The sequence below is a fragment of the Channa argus genome, chromosome 17, assembly GCF_033026475.1.
Source record: "Channa argus isolate prfri chromosome 17, Channa argus male v1.0, whole genome shotgun sequence".
NCBI classification, from domain to species: domain Eukaryota; kingdom Metazoa; phylum Chordata; class Actinopteri; order Anabantiformes; family Channidae; genus Channa; species Channa argus.
The window spans coordinates 2,877,141-2,893,760 of record NC_090213.1 but is presented as its reverse complement, the minus strand read 5'-3'; the positions used below and the strand labels follow the sequence as shown (position 1 = coordinate 2,893,760).

Sequence of the window (16,620 nt, the reverse complement as noted above, 5' to 3'; positions counted from 1 at the left end):
AAGGCAGCCGGTTTATGAAGGTGCAGATGTGCTGGGTCGAGGCTGCTGACTGCTGTCCCAGGCCGTTCCGAACAGCTACGAACTTCATTGGTCGGTTTACCGCGATTTACAAATGAGATTAGCTGCTATCTGTTAATTTCCGCTGCAGTTCTCAAGAAAACCACAGATACAAAGAGGAACTGACAGGACACGGAGCAGTAAAACATTATTGTGTGTTTAGCAGCTGCTACAGTATCACCTCTGTCAGTCCTCTGAGCTCAGCTTTCCCACAGGGATGAACCTCCGACCCTTTGGTCAGTGGGCGGCCACTCTACCAACCGTGCCACTGACTGATAAATAAAGAACTATCGGTCTGCAGAGCCAGTCTTGCGCAATTCAATTCAAATTTATTTCTATAGTTCAACTTCCTCAGTTGTCTTCCTCTTCTTTCTTTGTCGCAGTCACACCTTCTTTGTCGCTGACAATAATGTGCTCGAATGCATATTTTGTTTGTGATAAAGTCTTTATCCTACATGTTTATTTTGGTTTTACAGGGACAGGTCAGACTGCTGTGACCTCTGACCTTTTCCCTGTTGGCTGGTTTTAATATTTATAAAGAAATCATGGAATCACTTTTGGTCAGAGCGGGTGTGAATGTGAAAGCAGACACTTTACAGAAAGAAAAAAGAAGAAGACCTGTAGACAGCCAGACTGTTTGGGGATGTGGTATGGTGGTAACCAGAAGAAGAAGTTACTTTAAATGTCTACAGCACGTGCTGTGCAGTGAGAAACAGTTCAAAGAGTACGAACAGCAGATAGGAAAAGCGGCGACACAAGTGGGATGACTGGCTTTGGACGGATTAAAATGTTTTTATTTGCGGTGATGATGATTCAGTTTACAGGTAGGAGACATGACTTAGCTTTAATTCACGCTGTAGTGGCATTGATTGTGTATTAGCAGCCAAGCTGGCTGCTTCCGTTCGAGATGGTGAGTTTATTTGAATTTTATGAGGCAAAGACGAGACACATTAACAAACCCAGCTCTGAAATCGTCGATTCTCAGCTTCACCAACACTAACAATCGGTTTTGTGCTGCTTTATTCGAATAAACCTCCCACCTTTTTACCTGAGAGCTAGAGCTTTTGACAGGGGGTCTGATGACTCTCAGTGAAACTGGGAGGCTTGATTGCATGAGATGAGCTGCAGCTGGTCAACAAAACCATCAGAGGGCCCACAAGATATCTGATGGGAAGCTCGATGTCCGCCCTGACTTAATAAGAGGTTGAAAAATGACATACGTTTTAAACAGGGGGGCCAAAACATTGGAACCACCAATCACTATAATGCACAATACCTTGAAGATTCATCACCAAACAGACAGTTTGACTGACAAATTATTACCCTGTAAAGCAGAACTCATGGCAGAGCTGCTGTGTTTGATTCAATTAGAATACGCACATGGACCTAATAAAGTGGCCAGTGTATGCTACTAACAGTTACAGGTGGTTTCCACCCTTTATGTCCAGGAGGGGGCGTAGTAGTAAAATGTACAAAGGGAAAACTGACAGCTCAACATTCACGTGGCTTCCTGCCTTAAATAGTGACTATAATACACTGTGTAATGTATTTTTGTTTTCATTGTGAAGAGGTGCTGTCAAAGGTTTGCATGGTTTCCAATCAGATGAACAACCAAACGCCATTTGTGTCTCTCGTCTCTCCAATATGACATGTGTCTGCCGACAGTCCGAGAACCCAGTGTTTCCTGTTTCGTGTGGTTATTTTTGTTCAGCAGCAGCGCAGTGGTTAGTGTTACTTAAGGTTTGTGGTTTGGGTCAAACCGAAATGTTCTCGTCTCCTAATTCAGCACTCACATGTACACTGAGACATAATTGTGCTTACTTGTGTTAAGTAAGTATCTACGTGATTACAGTAAAGCCACTTTATTTAGACACATTTCCACATCCAATTCGTGCTTCAAACTGAGAACTTAAAGTTTTTTTCAACGTAGATATGAGCGTTATGTCTAGAACCTCCATGTTTTCTCACACCTCAGGTCTTTTTTTTCTACTGGGGGCTTTTAGTGATGCCATGTTGAATACTTTTAGTGGTTCAGCTCTAGCTGAAGACATTTTTTTTCATCTGTTCTTTTCTTCTAAACAAGAGGCTTCACCCATCACACCTGCTACAGATGCATCATGGGAACACACACAGTGAAATAAGCTCAGTGAAAAGGATGTTTGTTGTGGTTTTGGTGGCGATGAAGAAGTTTACCTGTGACAACTCATTTCACTCATCACCTAAACGCTGTGAGTGATGTTTGCATTTGCACCCGAAGTTTCTCTCGTTTGACTCTGACTGAAGGTTTTTGTTTGTATGTCCAGTCAGATTCTGAACACATCATCTTGTGTTTTCATCTTTATCTTCACAGCTTTTTGTAGATGGTCATTTCTCTGATACTGATCTGAAACTGAGGGCCTTGACCTGAATCAAGGAAACGTGACAAATATTCAAAGTAATCAGCAGAAAAACACTTTGTTGTGCCAAAGTAAACTGTACAGGTGTCATTGGACACTCTGGACATGTCTCCAGTCTATCTCAGAGAGACATACACAGACAGACAACCATTCACACTCACACCTACAGGGAACTGAGAGTCACCGATTAACCTAACATGCATGTCTTTGGACTGTGGGAGGAAACCCACACAAGCATGGGGAGAACATGCAAACGTCACACAGAAAGGCCATGGCCGTCCGGGGATTCGAACCGGGGACCTTCTAGCCGTGAGGCAGCAGTATTACCCCCTTTTAAATTAGCAGTTAGCAGCTGCACCTTGTGTCAGGTTGAAATGGGCATCGTGAGTCCAACCACAAACTGGATTGAGGTCTGACTTGTCTTTAAGACTTGTTTTCTAGCTTTGCCTCACTGTCGTGCTGGGAAACAAATCTGCTTCCAAGTCGTCTCGAGCAGACTGCATCAGGCTTTCACAGGCCTTCCTCCCCACAGCACGATGCTGCTGGCACCACCGTGCTTCGCTCTGTTGATGCATTCTTAAAGCTGAATGCACTCAACAATGTTTAAATGTATGAAATGTAAATGGTGTAAACTCCTCAGGGGGGTGGATACTTGTTGTAGGCAGTGCAAGTCGTACCAACAACCGAGTGAACAGACTGAAAAACAAGAAGCTGTGAGGAAGTCACACCTTAGAAATCACAGGAAGTTTAGATGCACAACATTTACAGACAAAACAGAATGTGAGTGTGAGAAAGTTAAAAAGAGAGCATGAGACAGAAGAGCGATGCTTTCATTGGGATCTTTAAAATGTTTTTATCGGTGATGGTCCCTCAATTAACAGGTAAGAAAACAAATTTACTTAACTTTTACTTAACGGCACGTGGTGGAATTTTGTAAGCAAACAGTGAGGAACATGTTTCTGATCTTTCCACCTCATCTTGTCCTCAACAGTTACTGCTCAAAATACAATTTTGTGTTCTTTCATGGTTGGAGTCGGCATCAATCTGCCTTGTAAAAATCTGCCGGACGATCAGCAGAACTGTGACAGTATCAGGTGGATCTACAGTAACACAAATGAAGAAGTGATCCTGTTTGAACGTGGACAGATTCATAACGAGGCTGCAGTTACAGACGGATGGATTTTTAGAACACTCGGCACCAACTGCTCTCTTAACATACAATCAGTTAAATATCAACAGGCTGGTCGATACACCTGCAGGATCAACACACCAGGACATGGTGAAGACACAGTGTATGATGTGTCTGTAGTTAACAGTGAGTATTTTATTTATTTATGACCTTTTAGTCAGAAATCAAATAGTGTCGATGCTAAAATCTATATATTTACTTTTTTATTCAGGTGTCACAAAACAGGCTACAACTAAACCAACGACGGTTAAACCAGTAACAACTAAATCACCAGCATCTTCATGTATCACAGTGACAACCTCTACACCCAGTCAGCTGCCTAAAGAAGGTGACAACACTTCACACGCCACAATATTTGGCAGTTATTAGTGTGAAAACTACATATTTATCGGATGTTTTATTTTTTATTTATTTTATTGTTTTGCAGTTTGGTGGACACTCGTCATTCTTCCTGTGGTTTTAGCCGCTTTAACTGTTGTGGCTTTCATCAACTTGAAGAGGACCAAAGGTGAAAATGTTCAGGTTAAACCTCCATAAATGATGGTTTGATGGACCCGTGGAAGCTAAAGTTGACTTTTGTCCTTTCAGGAACCAGAACACAAATGGACGACAACATGGTGGCTGATGTCGTAAGAATTCTGTTTAAGTAGTTCTGTGTATTGTAAAGTCAAGTGCAGGGACAGAAGCTAAAGTCAAAGGCAAAGAAAAATCCTCAATACACAATATGAGACCAAACACTGCCTCCTTTGACACTTTGACTTTTTTTCTGTGTCAGTAATACAGTTACAATGACACCATCACCACAACCATTTGTACTAAGCTTTGCACAAAACCCACAGACTTGTAACAATGGTTGAAGTGTTGAGCCAGCCTGAGTTTCCTGTTACATGGCATGTGACAAACAGCCGAAAACCAATCGGAACAAAGTGTTTTCTTGACACCCACATCCATGGCCGTAGGTGTAAAACTGTAAACTGTAACTGTTATTTTTCCCAGGGTCTGAACTCAAACTCTGGTCCTGATACCAGCCGCTGCTTGGTAAAATCACACATTACAAAGCTCCACTCAGTGTCTGAGTTGCAGAAATATGACCTAAAGTGCGGCTCCTGAATCTCAGTTGATCCTGCAGAAGAGAAGTGAAGAATTGTGAGGCCGTTAGATTTGTGAATGAAGGGAATTGAGATTGTGTAAATCTGCTGTCTTACCTGTGTAGGCTGATCCAGAAGAAGGCGTGTCCTACGCCTCCGTCACCTACACCAAGAAGACCAAACATAAAGCCCAGGTAAACTGTCTGCTACGTGATATTAATGAATCTAAATCGTTTTTTTATTTGTCCTCTCATCTTTCCTGTAGCACCACCATGAGACCAACCTTTCCTGTCATACGGTTGGATGCAAAATCTTGAATCCTCTTAATTTTAAATAGCAAGAAACAACAAATATGTATTTTTCATCAACTATATCTTATTTAATGCACATTTAGCAGTGTAGCATTAGCAACCTTTGCAAATACAAATGTGGTTTCTTTTCAAAACAAATTTATTTTAGCATTATTTTCCTGCAACTTTATTTTTCTTTACTATTGATGTTACTTCTGATGTGGAGAGAAGATTTCTACCACCTGAATTTGTTACTGTGTTGGGTTCATGTGTCAGGGGAAACCGTGCAGATTTGTTCAGCACTGACTTAATGTGTCTATGTGTCCCAGACTAAAGATGAAGGTGATGATGAAGTGACCTACAGCAGTGTCAAAGCTCTGTCCTCCTCCTCCTCCTCCTCCTCTGCTGCTGCAGCCTTCACTGATTCCAGCATCGTCTACGCTGCCATCAACAAGCAAAAGACATAAATCAGTGTAGCGTGTTTGACATCGTGGCAGATTAATCATAGTTATCGATGTTTGTAAGTTGAAAATGTTGCATCTTTTATTAGCCTTGTGGGGACACTTCAGGACAGATGAGGGCAGGACGCTGATCAACTTGTGTGTGAGATGTGATTTAATCCAGGAGAGGGCAGCACAGATGATGAGGGAGGTTTTAAAGACAGAGGACAGTGGTGAGGTTGTGTCAGAGGCAGTGAGGATGATGTCAACATGAACAGTGAGGAGAGGAAGACTCCACCTTTCTGCCTTTAATTATGTCTAATGTCCCACTGGACAGCTGTGCAAATGAAAAAGGAAATTGTGCAGAGTCAGATGTACAGTATTCACCTAATAATAAAAAAATTATTAGAATCATCAAACAAATGTCTTTGTCTCATGTCTGTCAACAGAAAATACGTAGAGATCATCAGATCTCTGCTGCTGCATGTTTCACCACAATGTAAAGTCATTTACTTCCTCATTCAGTGACCAGAAAAGCAACAACAGAAAAGTGATGTTTTGAATATATATATATATATATTAGAAACTATTAGGAAAGAATGTTTGTGGTGAAATAAAGACAGTATTTAATAAGTAAAACACACAATTTCATTAATGTCACAAATCACCTGCAAATGTAAAATAACTGATGCTACATTTTATGTGTCTGTGTTAATACAAAACACATTTTAGGTGTGTTGTGTGTATTTCAATGTAAAAACTGCAGATATATTGGTCACAAACGCCTTCAGATGATTTAGGTCTTAAGAGCAGCTTCCACCCACCAGAATGAGGAAGTACAGTAACATCACAGGAAGCTGATGCTTTAGCTTCACTGCTTCAGAGACTCGGACAGTCGAGTGAGGACTTAAGACAGATGAGAGACTTGATAGTTGAATTCTGATGGATTAAAATGTCTTGAGTTGTGATTCTGCTGCTTCACTTCACAGGTAAGAATCCACAACACTTCTAAAACCGAACTTTGCTATTTTAATGTATCACATCTTTGAAAAGGTCATAAGTTTAGAAGAGTAATGGGAAGTTATGACACATTCACAAACACCTTTTCTATATTTCCCTGTATAATTGTTATTAAAGATTAATCTTCACACGCTGAAGCTGCTCGACCTTCTTCTTCTTCTTCTTCTTCTTCTTCTTCTTCTTCTTCTTCTTCTTCTTCTTCTTCTTCTTCTTGTAATGTGTCTAAATGCCACATGTGGACAGTGAGTTGGTTTCCATGGTTCAGTACTGAACTCAAATACAGTTTCAGATTTTAGTGACTTCCCCACTTTAGCCCAAAGTTGATTTTATTGATGTGACGTTTCACTTATTTGACTTTTAGATTTTCATATGTGAATCTTTCATCAGAGACAAATGTCTGATCATTTTAACACAAAAAGACCAATCAAAAATAAAATGCAGAAGTTACAGTGAGGATGTGACGTCTCCTTCATGACAGGAAGTCAATGTCCATCCTGTTTAAGAAGCTGCAGCTCAGAGACTCTGACAGTTGAGACAAATGAGACAGAGAAGAACGATGGCTGAATTCAGACGGATTCTAATGGTTTTATTTCTCATCCTGATGATTCACGTCACAGGTGAGTGAACATCTAACATCTAAACCAAAGTTTTAATAATGATATTAATGCTAATTTGTTAATTAACATTTACAAAAACTGACATAAACAAATGTTTGTTTCATACATAATGTGTTTAATAAAGTTTCAGAAACTATTTATAATCTGCTGTTGCAACCCTGGATTATCATATATTTATATTCTGATGTTTTATCTTCTCACCAACAGTAACTGGACAGTTTTCCTTTTTCACTGTCAGAGATGGAGATGACGTCACTTTACCTTGTGGAAATGTGAGAGATGATCAGGAGAAATGTGACACAACAAACTGGATCTTCAATAGATTACGACACACAGTAGAGCTGGTTACATCTGGTCAAATTGATAAAAATAAAATTTCCAAATCTACATCAGACAGACTGAGTGTTACAGAGAACTGTTCTCTGGTTATAAAGAAGGTCACAGATGAAGATGTTGGTCAGTACAACTGCAGACAACAAGAACAATACTCTGTTGAACTGTCTGTTGTTGCCTGTGAGTATTTACATCCCAATGTTTGTAGCAAATTGTTGAGTTTTTGTTAACTGGAAACACAGTAATGATGAAAAGTAATGATTTTCTCTCAATGTCTCCATCTTCATCAGTGACTGAACATAAGGACAATAACCAGGTGACATTAACCTGCTCTGTGTGGACATATGATGCCTGCAGACACACAATAAAGTGGTTGTTTAAGGGTAAAGTGATGGAAAAAGAAAATAATAACTTGAAGACATCACAGTCTGACTGCTCAGCCAATCTGACTTTTAAAGATTCTCACTTCATTTACTCGACAAAGAAATATGACTTACTGCAGTGTGACGTGACTCATTCTATAACAAAAGAAGTGAAGCAGTTTATCTTCAGACCTCAGTCCTCAGGTGAGAAAACAGGTGAGAATATGATTAAACCTCTGTAATATTCCTTTATTATTTAGTTACAGCAGATGATGAACAGGAAGTGTGTTGTGACTGAACACTTTGTCATTCGTCCAGGTGAGGAAGCAACAACAGCAACAACTGAAATGACCCCAACATCAGCTACAATCACAACAACAGAACATCAAGGTAGTGACTTTCAGCATTTAAATGTTCTGTTATAAACTAATTTAAAATTGAAAATAACCGAAAGTATGAAATTAAAGTTGTATCATTAAAGGACACAAGTACTGATATTTAACTTCTTTGGTTCTACTTTGAGTAGTACGTGTAAGTAATACATTAAAACACATTAAAATCTCTCTACTTCTGGCTAAAAAAACACCTCCAGATGACATCACTTAGAGGAACCTTAAGTTTCGATTTTGTCATCTTGTTGCTCACACTATGGAGCTTGTAATCATGGTCAACCTGCTTTTCCAAAACTCCCCCAGACGACATCATCGTCGAAGTTTCCACAGACTGTTCTTCCACTAAAGTAGAAACTCAATCATTTAATTTTTTGCAGCACAGAATAACAAATATGATAAAGCTGCTTTTAGTTAGAGAATTTCAAACAGAGCAAAGTGCTACAACAAAAACAACAATGTTCAATTACGGTTAAACCAGTAACGACTAAATCACCAGCAACTTCATGTATCACAGGAACAATCACAACCTCTACACACAGTCTGCTGCCTAATGAAGGTGGTTGTCTCTGGTTCAGTGTGTGTGTTGGGACACATGTTGTTGCTTTCTCACATTTAAACTTTCTTTGTCTTTAGAAGTTTTTCCAGTTTGGGTGAGGGTCTCCATTGTTTCTGTGGCTTTAGCAGCTCTCATAACAACTGTGGTGGTGGTCAACATCTGGAAGAGAATTAAAGGTGAGATTGTTCACTGGTGAAATTCTCATAAATCAGGTCTTTTGATGATATGGAAGCTAAAGTGGTTTTTTGGTCTTTTCAGAAAACAAAACGCACATGGATGATAATGTTGTGAGTTTAAAATTCGATTTAAAACTACTTGCGTCTTAGCATGAGACTTGAAATCTATCCACTCTGCTCTGCTCCCCTGATCTGTTCTTCTCTGGTCTGCTACACTCTGCACAGCTCTTAATCATTATGAAATGATTATAGATCCTAAACGAGAAGCTAAGACTCAGTAGTCAAGCAGCAATTTGTAGGATTCTCTGTTTGGTTACGTGGACAAGTCAAAAATGGACATTTATTTAGTGTCATGGGAGGCTTTGACATCACCTCTCCACATGAAGAAGTTATGGAGCATATTTGTACTGAAAAACGCTTCATGCAGCGTTTCATTCAGTGATTTCATGCATTTTGCTTAATTCTGTTGTATCAGTAATGTAGTGATTGATGCATCAAGCAGTGGTGTAAAACGTTACTGCAGAACAAAGTTTTTAGTTCAGCAGTAATATGAAGCATTTCACTGCTCTGTGATCTACACAGTTAATGTGCCTGTGATTTGTGTCCCATGTTCAGGGTGAAGATGAAGGTGCTGAGGAAGGTGGTGCAGTGACCTACAGCTCTGTCTAAGCCCGTCTCCATGGATTCTAGCAACCTCTACACAACTATCAGCAAAGCAAATAACAGTCATATTTCCATGATTTCATGTGAGACTTGAGCAGCAATGAATTAGTGCCCGAGACCCACGCTGCACTTGCTAGGATGTTATATTTAAGATTTGATATAAAAACTATTTGCTTATAAAATAAAATCATTCAGAACCACTAAATTTGTATGTTGCAATCTTTTTAACTTGTCTGTTTGGAGGTTCAGCCTATATTCACTGTGGAACCAAAGCAAAATCAAATTTTACTACACAAACTCTGAGGATGAGGCGTTAGATGTGATCTACAAAAGCCAAGATGGTCATTTAAATTTTGTTAAATTATCTTTATCATATGTTGGCCTGGTGGCTTTTTGAATGTAACACATGTAGAAAACATCAGGGAGAATAATATTAACCTACTGATGGGAAGAAGGAACAAAGAAGACAAAGCACTGAACCTTGTGGGGACACTTCACGACAGATGAGGGCAGGACACTGATCAACTTGTGTGTGAGATGTGATTTAAACCAGGAGAGGGCAGCACAGATGATGAGGGAGGTTTTAAAGACAGAGGACAGTGGTGAGGTTGTGTCAGAGGCAGTGAGGATGATGTCAACATGAACAGTGAGGAGAGGAAGACTCCACCTTTCTACCTTTAATTATGTCTAATGTCCCACTGGACAGCTGTGCAAATGAAAAAGGAAATTGTGCAGAGTCAGATGTACAGTTTTCACCTAATAATAAAGAAATTATTAGAATCATCAAACAAATGTCTTTGTCTCATGTCTGTCAACAGAAAATACGTAGAGATCATCAGATCTCTGCTGCTGCATGTTTCAACATAATGTAAAGTCATTTATTTCCTCATTCTGTGTGTGTGTGTAAATGAAGAAATTCCTGTTTGTAACAAATCACCTGCAAATGTAAAATAACTGATGCTACATTTTATGTGTCTGTGTTAATACAAAACACATTTTAGGTGTGTTGTGTGTATTTCAATGTAAAAACTGCAGATATATTGGTCACAAACGCCTTCAGATGATTTAGGTCTTAAGAGCAGCTTCCACCCACCAGGATGAGGAAGTACAGTAACATCACAGGAAGCTGATGCTTTAGCTTCACTGCTTCAGAGACTCGGACAGTCGAGTGAGGACTTAAGACAGATGAGAGACTTGATAGTTGAATTCTGATGGATTAAAATGTCTTGAATTGTGATTCTGCTGCTTCACTTCACAGGTAAGAATCCACAACACTTCTAAAACCGAACTTTGCTATTTTAATGTATCACATCTTTGAAAAGGTCATAAGTTTAGAAGAGTAATGGGAAGTTATGACACATTCACAAACACCTTTTCTATATTTCCCTGTATAATTGTTATTAAAGATTAATCTTCACACGCTGAAGCTGCTCGACCTTCTTCTTATTCTTCTTCTTCTTCTTCTTCTTCTTCTTGTAATGTGTCTAAATGCCACAAGTGGACAGTGAGTTGGTTTCCATGGTTCAGTACTGAACTCAAATACAGTTTCAGATTTTAGTGACTTCCCCACTTTAGCCCAAAGTTGATTTTATTGATGTGAAGTTTCACTTATTTGACTTTTAGATTTTCATATGCGAATCTTTCATCAGAGACAAATGTCTGATCATTTTAACACAAAAACACCCAAACAAAAATAAAATGCAGAAGTTACAGTGAGGATGTGACGTGTCCTCCATGACAGGAAGTCAATGTCCATCCTGTTTAAGAAGCTGCAGCTCAGAGACTCTGACAGTTGAGACAAATGAGACAGAGAAGAACGATGGCTGAATTCAGACGGATTCTAATGGTTTTATTTCTCATCCTGATGATTCACGTCACAGGTGAGTGAACATCTAACATCTAAACCAAAGTTTTAATAATGATATTAATGCTAATTTGTTAATTAACATTTACAAAAACTGACATAAACAAATGTTTGTTTCATACATAATGTGTTTAATAAAGTTTCAGAAACTATTTATAATCTGTTGTTGTAACCCTGGATTATCATATATTTATATTCTGATGTTTTATCTTCTCACCAACAGTAACTGGACAGTTTTCCTTTTTCACTGTCAGAGATGGAGATGACGTCACTTTACCTTGTGGAAATGTGAGAGATGATCAGGAGAAATGTGACACAACAAACTGGTTCTTCAATAGATTACGACACACAGTTGAGCTGGTTACATCTGGTCAAATTGATAAAACTAAAATTTCCAAATCTAAATCACACAGACTGAGTGTTACAGAGAACTGTTCTCTGGTTATAAAGAAGGTCACAAATGAAGATGTTGGTCAGTACAACTGCAGACGACAAGAACAATACTTTGCTGTTGAACTGTCTGTTGTTGCCTGTGAGTATTTACATCCTAATGTTTTTAGCAAATTGTTGAGTTTTGTTAACTGGAAACACAGTAATGATGAAAAGTAATGATTCTCTCTCAATGTCTCCATCTTCACCAGTGACTGAACGTAGGGACAATAACCAGGTGACATTAACCTGCTCTGTGTGGACATATGATGCCTGCAGACACACAATAAAGTGGTTTTTAAAAGGTAAAGTGGTGGAAAAAGAAAACAATGACTTGAAGACATCACAGTCTGACTGCTCAGCCAATCTGACTTTTAAAGATTCTCACTTCATTTACTCGACAAAGAAATATGACTTACTGCAGTGTGACGTGACTCATTCTATAACAAAAGAAGTGAAGCAGTTTATCTTCAGACCTCAGTCCTCAGGTGAGAAAACAGGTGAGAATATGATTAAACCTCTGTAATATTCCTTTATTATTTAGTTACAGCAGATGATGAACAGGAAGTGAGTTGTGACTGAACACTTTGTCATTCGTCCAGGTGAGGAAGCAACAACAGCAACAACTGAAAAGACCCCAACATCAGCTACAATCACAGCAACAGAATATCAAGGTAGTGACTTTCAGCATTTAAATGTTCTGTTATAAACTAATTTAATATTGAAAATAACCGAAAGTATGAAATTAAAGTTGTATCATTAAAGGACACAAGTACTGATATTTAACTTCTTTGGTTCTACTTTGAGTAGTACGTGTAAGTAATACATTAAAACACATTAAAATCTCTACTTCTGGCTAAAAAACACCTCCAGATGACATCACTTAGAGGAACCTTCAGTTCAAATTATGTCATCTTGTTGCTGACACTATGAAGTTTGTAATCATGGTCGACCTGCTTTTCCAAAACTCCCCCAGATGACATCATCTAAACTACTAATGATTGTTAAACTCCTCTGGGTGATGTCATCTGGAGAAGTTTTGTTAATCGGGAAGTTTAAAAGCATCAATGTACTTTTCTCTTTCCACAGACTGTTGTTCCAGTAAAGTAGAAACTCAATCATTTAGATTTTTGCAGCACAGAATAACAAATATGATAAAGCTGCTTTTAGTTAGAGAATTTCAAACAGAACAAAGTGCTACAACAAAAACAACAATGTTCAATTACGGTTAAACCAGTAACGACTAAATCACCAGCAACTGCAAGTATCACAATACCAGGAACAATCACAACCTCTACACACAGTCTGCTGCCTAATGAAGGTGGTTGTCTCTGGTTCAGTGTGTGTGTTGGGACACATGTTGTTGCTTTCTCACGTTTAAACTTTCTTTGTCTTTAGAAGTTTTTCCAGTTTGGGTGAGGGTCTCCATTGTTTCTGTGGCTTTAGCAGCTCTCATAACAACTGTGGTGGTGGTCAACATCTGGAAGAGAATTAAAGGTGAGAATGTTCACTGGTGAAATTCTCATAAATCAGGTCTTTTGATGATATGGAAGCTAAAGTGGTTTTATGTCTTTTCAGAAAACAAAACGCACATGGATGATAATGTTGTGAGTTTATAATTCCATTTAAAACTACTTGCGTCTTAGCATGAGACTTGAAATCTATCCACTCTGCTCTGCTCCCCTGATCTGTTCTTCTCTGGTCTGCTACACTCTGCACAGCTCTTAATCATTATGAAATGATCATAGATCCTAAACGAGAAGCTAAGACTCAGTAGTCAAGCAGCAATTTGTAGGATTCTCTGTTTGGTTAAGTGGACAAGTCAAAAATGGACATTTATTCAGTGTCATGGGAGGCTTTGACATCACCTCTCCACATGAAGAAGTTATGGAGCATATTTGTACTGAAAAACGCTTCACGCAGCGTTTCATTCACTGATTTCATGCATTTTGCTTAATTCTGTTGTATCAGTAATGTAGTGATTGATGCATCAAGCAGTGGTGTAAAACGTTACTGCAGAACAACGTTTTTAGTTCAGCAGTAATATGAAGCATTTCACTGCTCTGTGATCTACACAGTTAATGTGCCTGTGATTTGTGTCCCATGTTCAGGGTGAAGATGAAGGTGCTGAGGAAGGTGGTGCAGTGACCTACAGCTCTGTCTAAGCCCGTCTCCATGGATTCTAGCATCTACACAACTATCAGCAAAGCAAATAACAGTCATATTTCCATGATTTCATGTGAGACGTGAGCAGAGCGATGAATTAGTGCCCGAGACCCACGCTGCACTTGTTAGGATGTTAGATTTACAATAAGGGCCACTTTGCTGCCAGTCCCCAGCTGTTATCACGAGAAAACACACTTTATCTAAAATATCATCTCGTTAGCTCAAGAAAACACTGTTATCTCGGGGTAACAAGATAATTATCCTGTTATTACAACTGAATGAACTCAACATGAACCTTTGCAACCTATTGGTGCCACATCGACAAACTGTACATTAGGAAACATTTAATCCAGCTACAAAAAAATGCTTCTCACACACTGATACAGCAGAAGTAACAATGTGATAATGAAACTTTTTAAACTGCATTTACTTTGGATACTTAAGTATTTTGAATGCAACGCATGTAGAAAACAAGAGGGAGAATAATATTAACCTACTGATGGGAAGAAGGAACAAAAGAAGACAAAGCAGTGAACCTTGTGGGGACACTTCAGGACAGATGAGGGCAGGACGCTGATCAACTTGTGTGTGAGATGTGATTTAAACCAGGAGAGGGCAGCACAGATGATGAGGGAGGTTTTAAAGACAGAGGAAAGTGGTGAAGTTGTCTCTGCTGCTGCATGTTTCAACACAATGTAAAGTATTTAAATGTTCTGTTATAAACTAATTTAAGATTGAAAATAACCTAAAGTATGAAATTAAAGTTGTATAATTAACGGACGCAAGTACCAATATCAATGATCATGGTCGACCTGCTTTTACTTTTCTCTACCCACAGACAGACTTTCTGTTCTTCCACTAAAGTAGAAACTTAATAATTTAGTTTTTTGCAGCACAGAATAACAAATATGATGAAGCTGCTTTTAGTTAGAGAATTTCAAACAGAACAAAGTGCTACAACAACAACAACAACAAAAATGTAATTATTTCTTTCTCTTTCTAAAATGTTTAGGTAGTGAGGTACTATGAGGTCTTTGATGTATGATGGAGCTTGACCGTTACCAGCTTTGTTTGTAAGAAAATGATCAATTCTATTCCAGATTTTATGGGAAGCTAATGTAGCAGAGATCGTCATGGTCACTAGCCTTATTTCCTGTTCCCAGCTTTTATTTTGTAGGCCCTCAGCCCCACTTCCTACTCATTTTGCCACTTTACTACACTTCATCAGCCCTCATTACTCTCACCTGTGCCCCTCTCACTGCTTATTTAGCGCCTGTGTTCACAGTAGGGATTTGCTCGATTGTGTCCTGTTACTGGTGCTGAGATACTTCCCAGCATGATTGTTTGTTGGACGGATGTCCCAGTATTTTGACCTGAGTTTTCTCCCTTTGGTTTGCTGACTCTGCCTGCCACTTAAAACTGTTAGTCATTCTGTCTTTCTGGATGCAGTGAGAGGATTAGAATTATTACTAGAAGATTTGATGGCAGCATTTTGGAATGTGGACTTTAAAATGAACATTGGATCATTTGGATTTGATAAGGATACTGGACTGTATGTTGGACATTAAATGTTGGACTAAATTGTCCCAATGTATTGGATTCACCTGCAATTATACCCTCACCCAACTCCCCATCCCTGTTTCCCCCAGACTCCTCTACCTGTCCCTTGTAATTACTTCTGCCCTGTCTCACTGTCTCACTGTACTTCCCCCTGAGGCCTCCACGTGCTCAACCTGGGCGCCGCCATCTTGCCTATCAACACTTCTCTCCAGATGTCACGTCATCCACCATTACTCTCATCGCTGGTATCAACTTCAACCCACCGTCGCTTATCAAACAGCTAAAGTTCCTCTTTATTAGGCTGTTTCTCAGAACTAAGACATTTTCTCGTGTCCCCAACAGCAGCATCTATAGTTCCCTTAGTTGGGCCACGTCACGGATGACCCACTTAACAAAGTCTGCAGCCACTTTATTTTTTATACTTTTATTATACAACAAATGAAGTGATTCATTACAGTATAAGGAGATGATAAAACTTAATATTTGATTAATCTATAGAAAAAGAGCTGCACTAATGCAACATGCATCTTAACACCTCAACTGTGTTCACACATTCAACTTCCTCTAAACTATTTTTCATTGAAGTGTGTAAAACATTGAAGAGTGTCAAACATTGAAGGGTGTCAAACAAGGCTCTCAGATGTGGATAATAGTTGGACGAATGGACACGAGTAAACCTGCCTCTACAATCTCAGTGTCACAAATGCAGTTGAGAATGAGACACAATGTGCATAATGTCTGTGAAGACAGGTAAAGCAGGGATGTAGCGTGACTTCTATTGGGACCAAAGTCCAAGTAAACGACGCCTTTGAACACATTTCTTTGTTATTTATGCAGATTTTCCTTGTTTCTGTGCATTTGTGAATAAAATGTGTTATATTCTGTTCACTTTGTGCTGCTTTATCTGACATCACCTATTTTATTTTACTCACTCTACTCGTGCACAAATGCACACATGCAAACCTTTTATCTAAATGATCGATTTTCTCACGTTCAACTTCCTCAGACGTATTTCTCTTCTC

The 16,620-nt window shown here is 39.0% G+C and overlaps 3 protein-coding genes across 10 annotated transcripts; all 3 read left to right on the top strand.

Moving 5' to 3' along the window:
* Positions 1 to 515: 515 nt before the first annotated feature.
* On the top strand, positions 516 to 5,880 carry LOC137102332 (T-cell immunoglobulin and mucin domain-containing protein 4-like). Of its 3 annotated transcripts, none has more exons than XM_067481755.1 (8): positions 519 to 881; positions 2,143 to 3,334; positions 3,445 to 3,768; positions 3,854 to 3,970; positions 4,070 to 4,150; positions 4,231 to 4,271; positions 4,856 to 4,924; positions 5,350 to 5,880. In XM_067481755.1, exons 2-8 carry the CDS (start codon positions 3,262 to 3,264, stop codon positions 5,485 to 5,487), a joined length of 843 nt encoding a protein of 280 aa, XP_067337856.1. In that variant the 5' UTR covers positions 519 to 881; positions 2,143 to 3,261; the 3' UTR covers positions 5,488 to 5,880. The 3 variants fall into 3 exon arrangements, with proteins under 3 accessions (XP_067337858.1, XP_067337856.1, XP_067337857.1); XM_067481756.1 differs by lacking the exon at positions 519 to 881 and having other exon boundaries at positions 888 to 2,285; positions 2,408 to 3,334; XM_067481757.1 differs by lacking the exon at positions 2,143 to 3,334 and having other exon boundaries at positions 516 to 881.
* Positions 5,881 to 6,303: 423 nt separating this feature from the next.
* On the top strand, positions 6,304 to 10,350 carry LOC137102330 (uncharacterized). 4 transcript variants are annotated; one of them, XM_067481747.1, is made up of 8 exons: positions 6,304 to 6,449; positions 6,959 to 7,097; positions 7,305 to 7,610; positions 7,721 to 8,008; positions 8,111 to 8,182; positions 8,818 to 8,916; positions 8,999 to 9,027; positions 9,532 to 10,350. In XM_067481747.1, the coding sequence occupies exons 2-8, from the start codon at positions 7,019 to 7,021 to the stop codon at positions 9,583 to 9,585; spliced, it is 927 nt and encodes a 308-aa protein (XP_067337848.1). In that variant the 5' UTR covers positions 6,304 to 6,449; positions 6,959 to 7,018; the 3' UTR covers positions 9,586 to 10,350. The 4 variants fall into 4 exon arrangements, with proteins under 4 accessions (XP_067337848.1, XP_067337849.1, XP_067337850.1 ...); XM_067481748.1 differs by having other exon boundaries at positions 7,721 to 7,996; positions 9,532 to 10,347; XM_067481749.1 differs by lacking the exon at positions 8,111 to 8,182.
* A 231-nt stretch (positions 10,351 to 10,581) lies between these two features.
* Positions 10,582 to 16,482, top strand: LOC137102328 (uncharacterized). 3 transcript variants are annotated; one of them, XM_067481745.1, is made up of 8 exons: positions 10,582 to 10,837; positions 11,321 to 11,459; positions 11,667 to 11,975; positions 12,085 to 12,360; positions 12,475 to 12,546; positions 13,271 to 13,369; positions 13,451 to 13,479; positions 13,984 to 16,482. In XM_067481745.1, the coding sequence occupies exons 2-8, from the start codon at positions 11,381 to 11,383 to the stop codon at positions 14,035 to 14,037; spliced, it is 918 nt and encodes a 305-aa protein (XP_067337846.1). In that variant the 5' UTR covers positions 10,582 to 10,837; positions 11,321 to 11,380; the 3' UTR covers positions 14,038 to 16,482. The 3 variants fall into 3 exon arrangements, with proteins under 3 accessions (XP_067337846.1, XP_067337847.1, XP_067337845.1); XM_067481744.1 differs by having other exon boundaries at positions 10,603 to 10,837; positions 12,085 to 12,372; XM_067481746.1 differs by lacking the exon at positions 13,451 to 13,479 and having other exon boundaries at positions 10,596 to 10,837; positions 12,085 to 12,372.
* Positions 16,483 to 16,620: the final 138 nt, after the last annotated feature.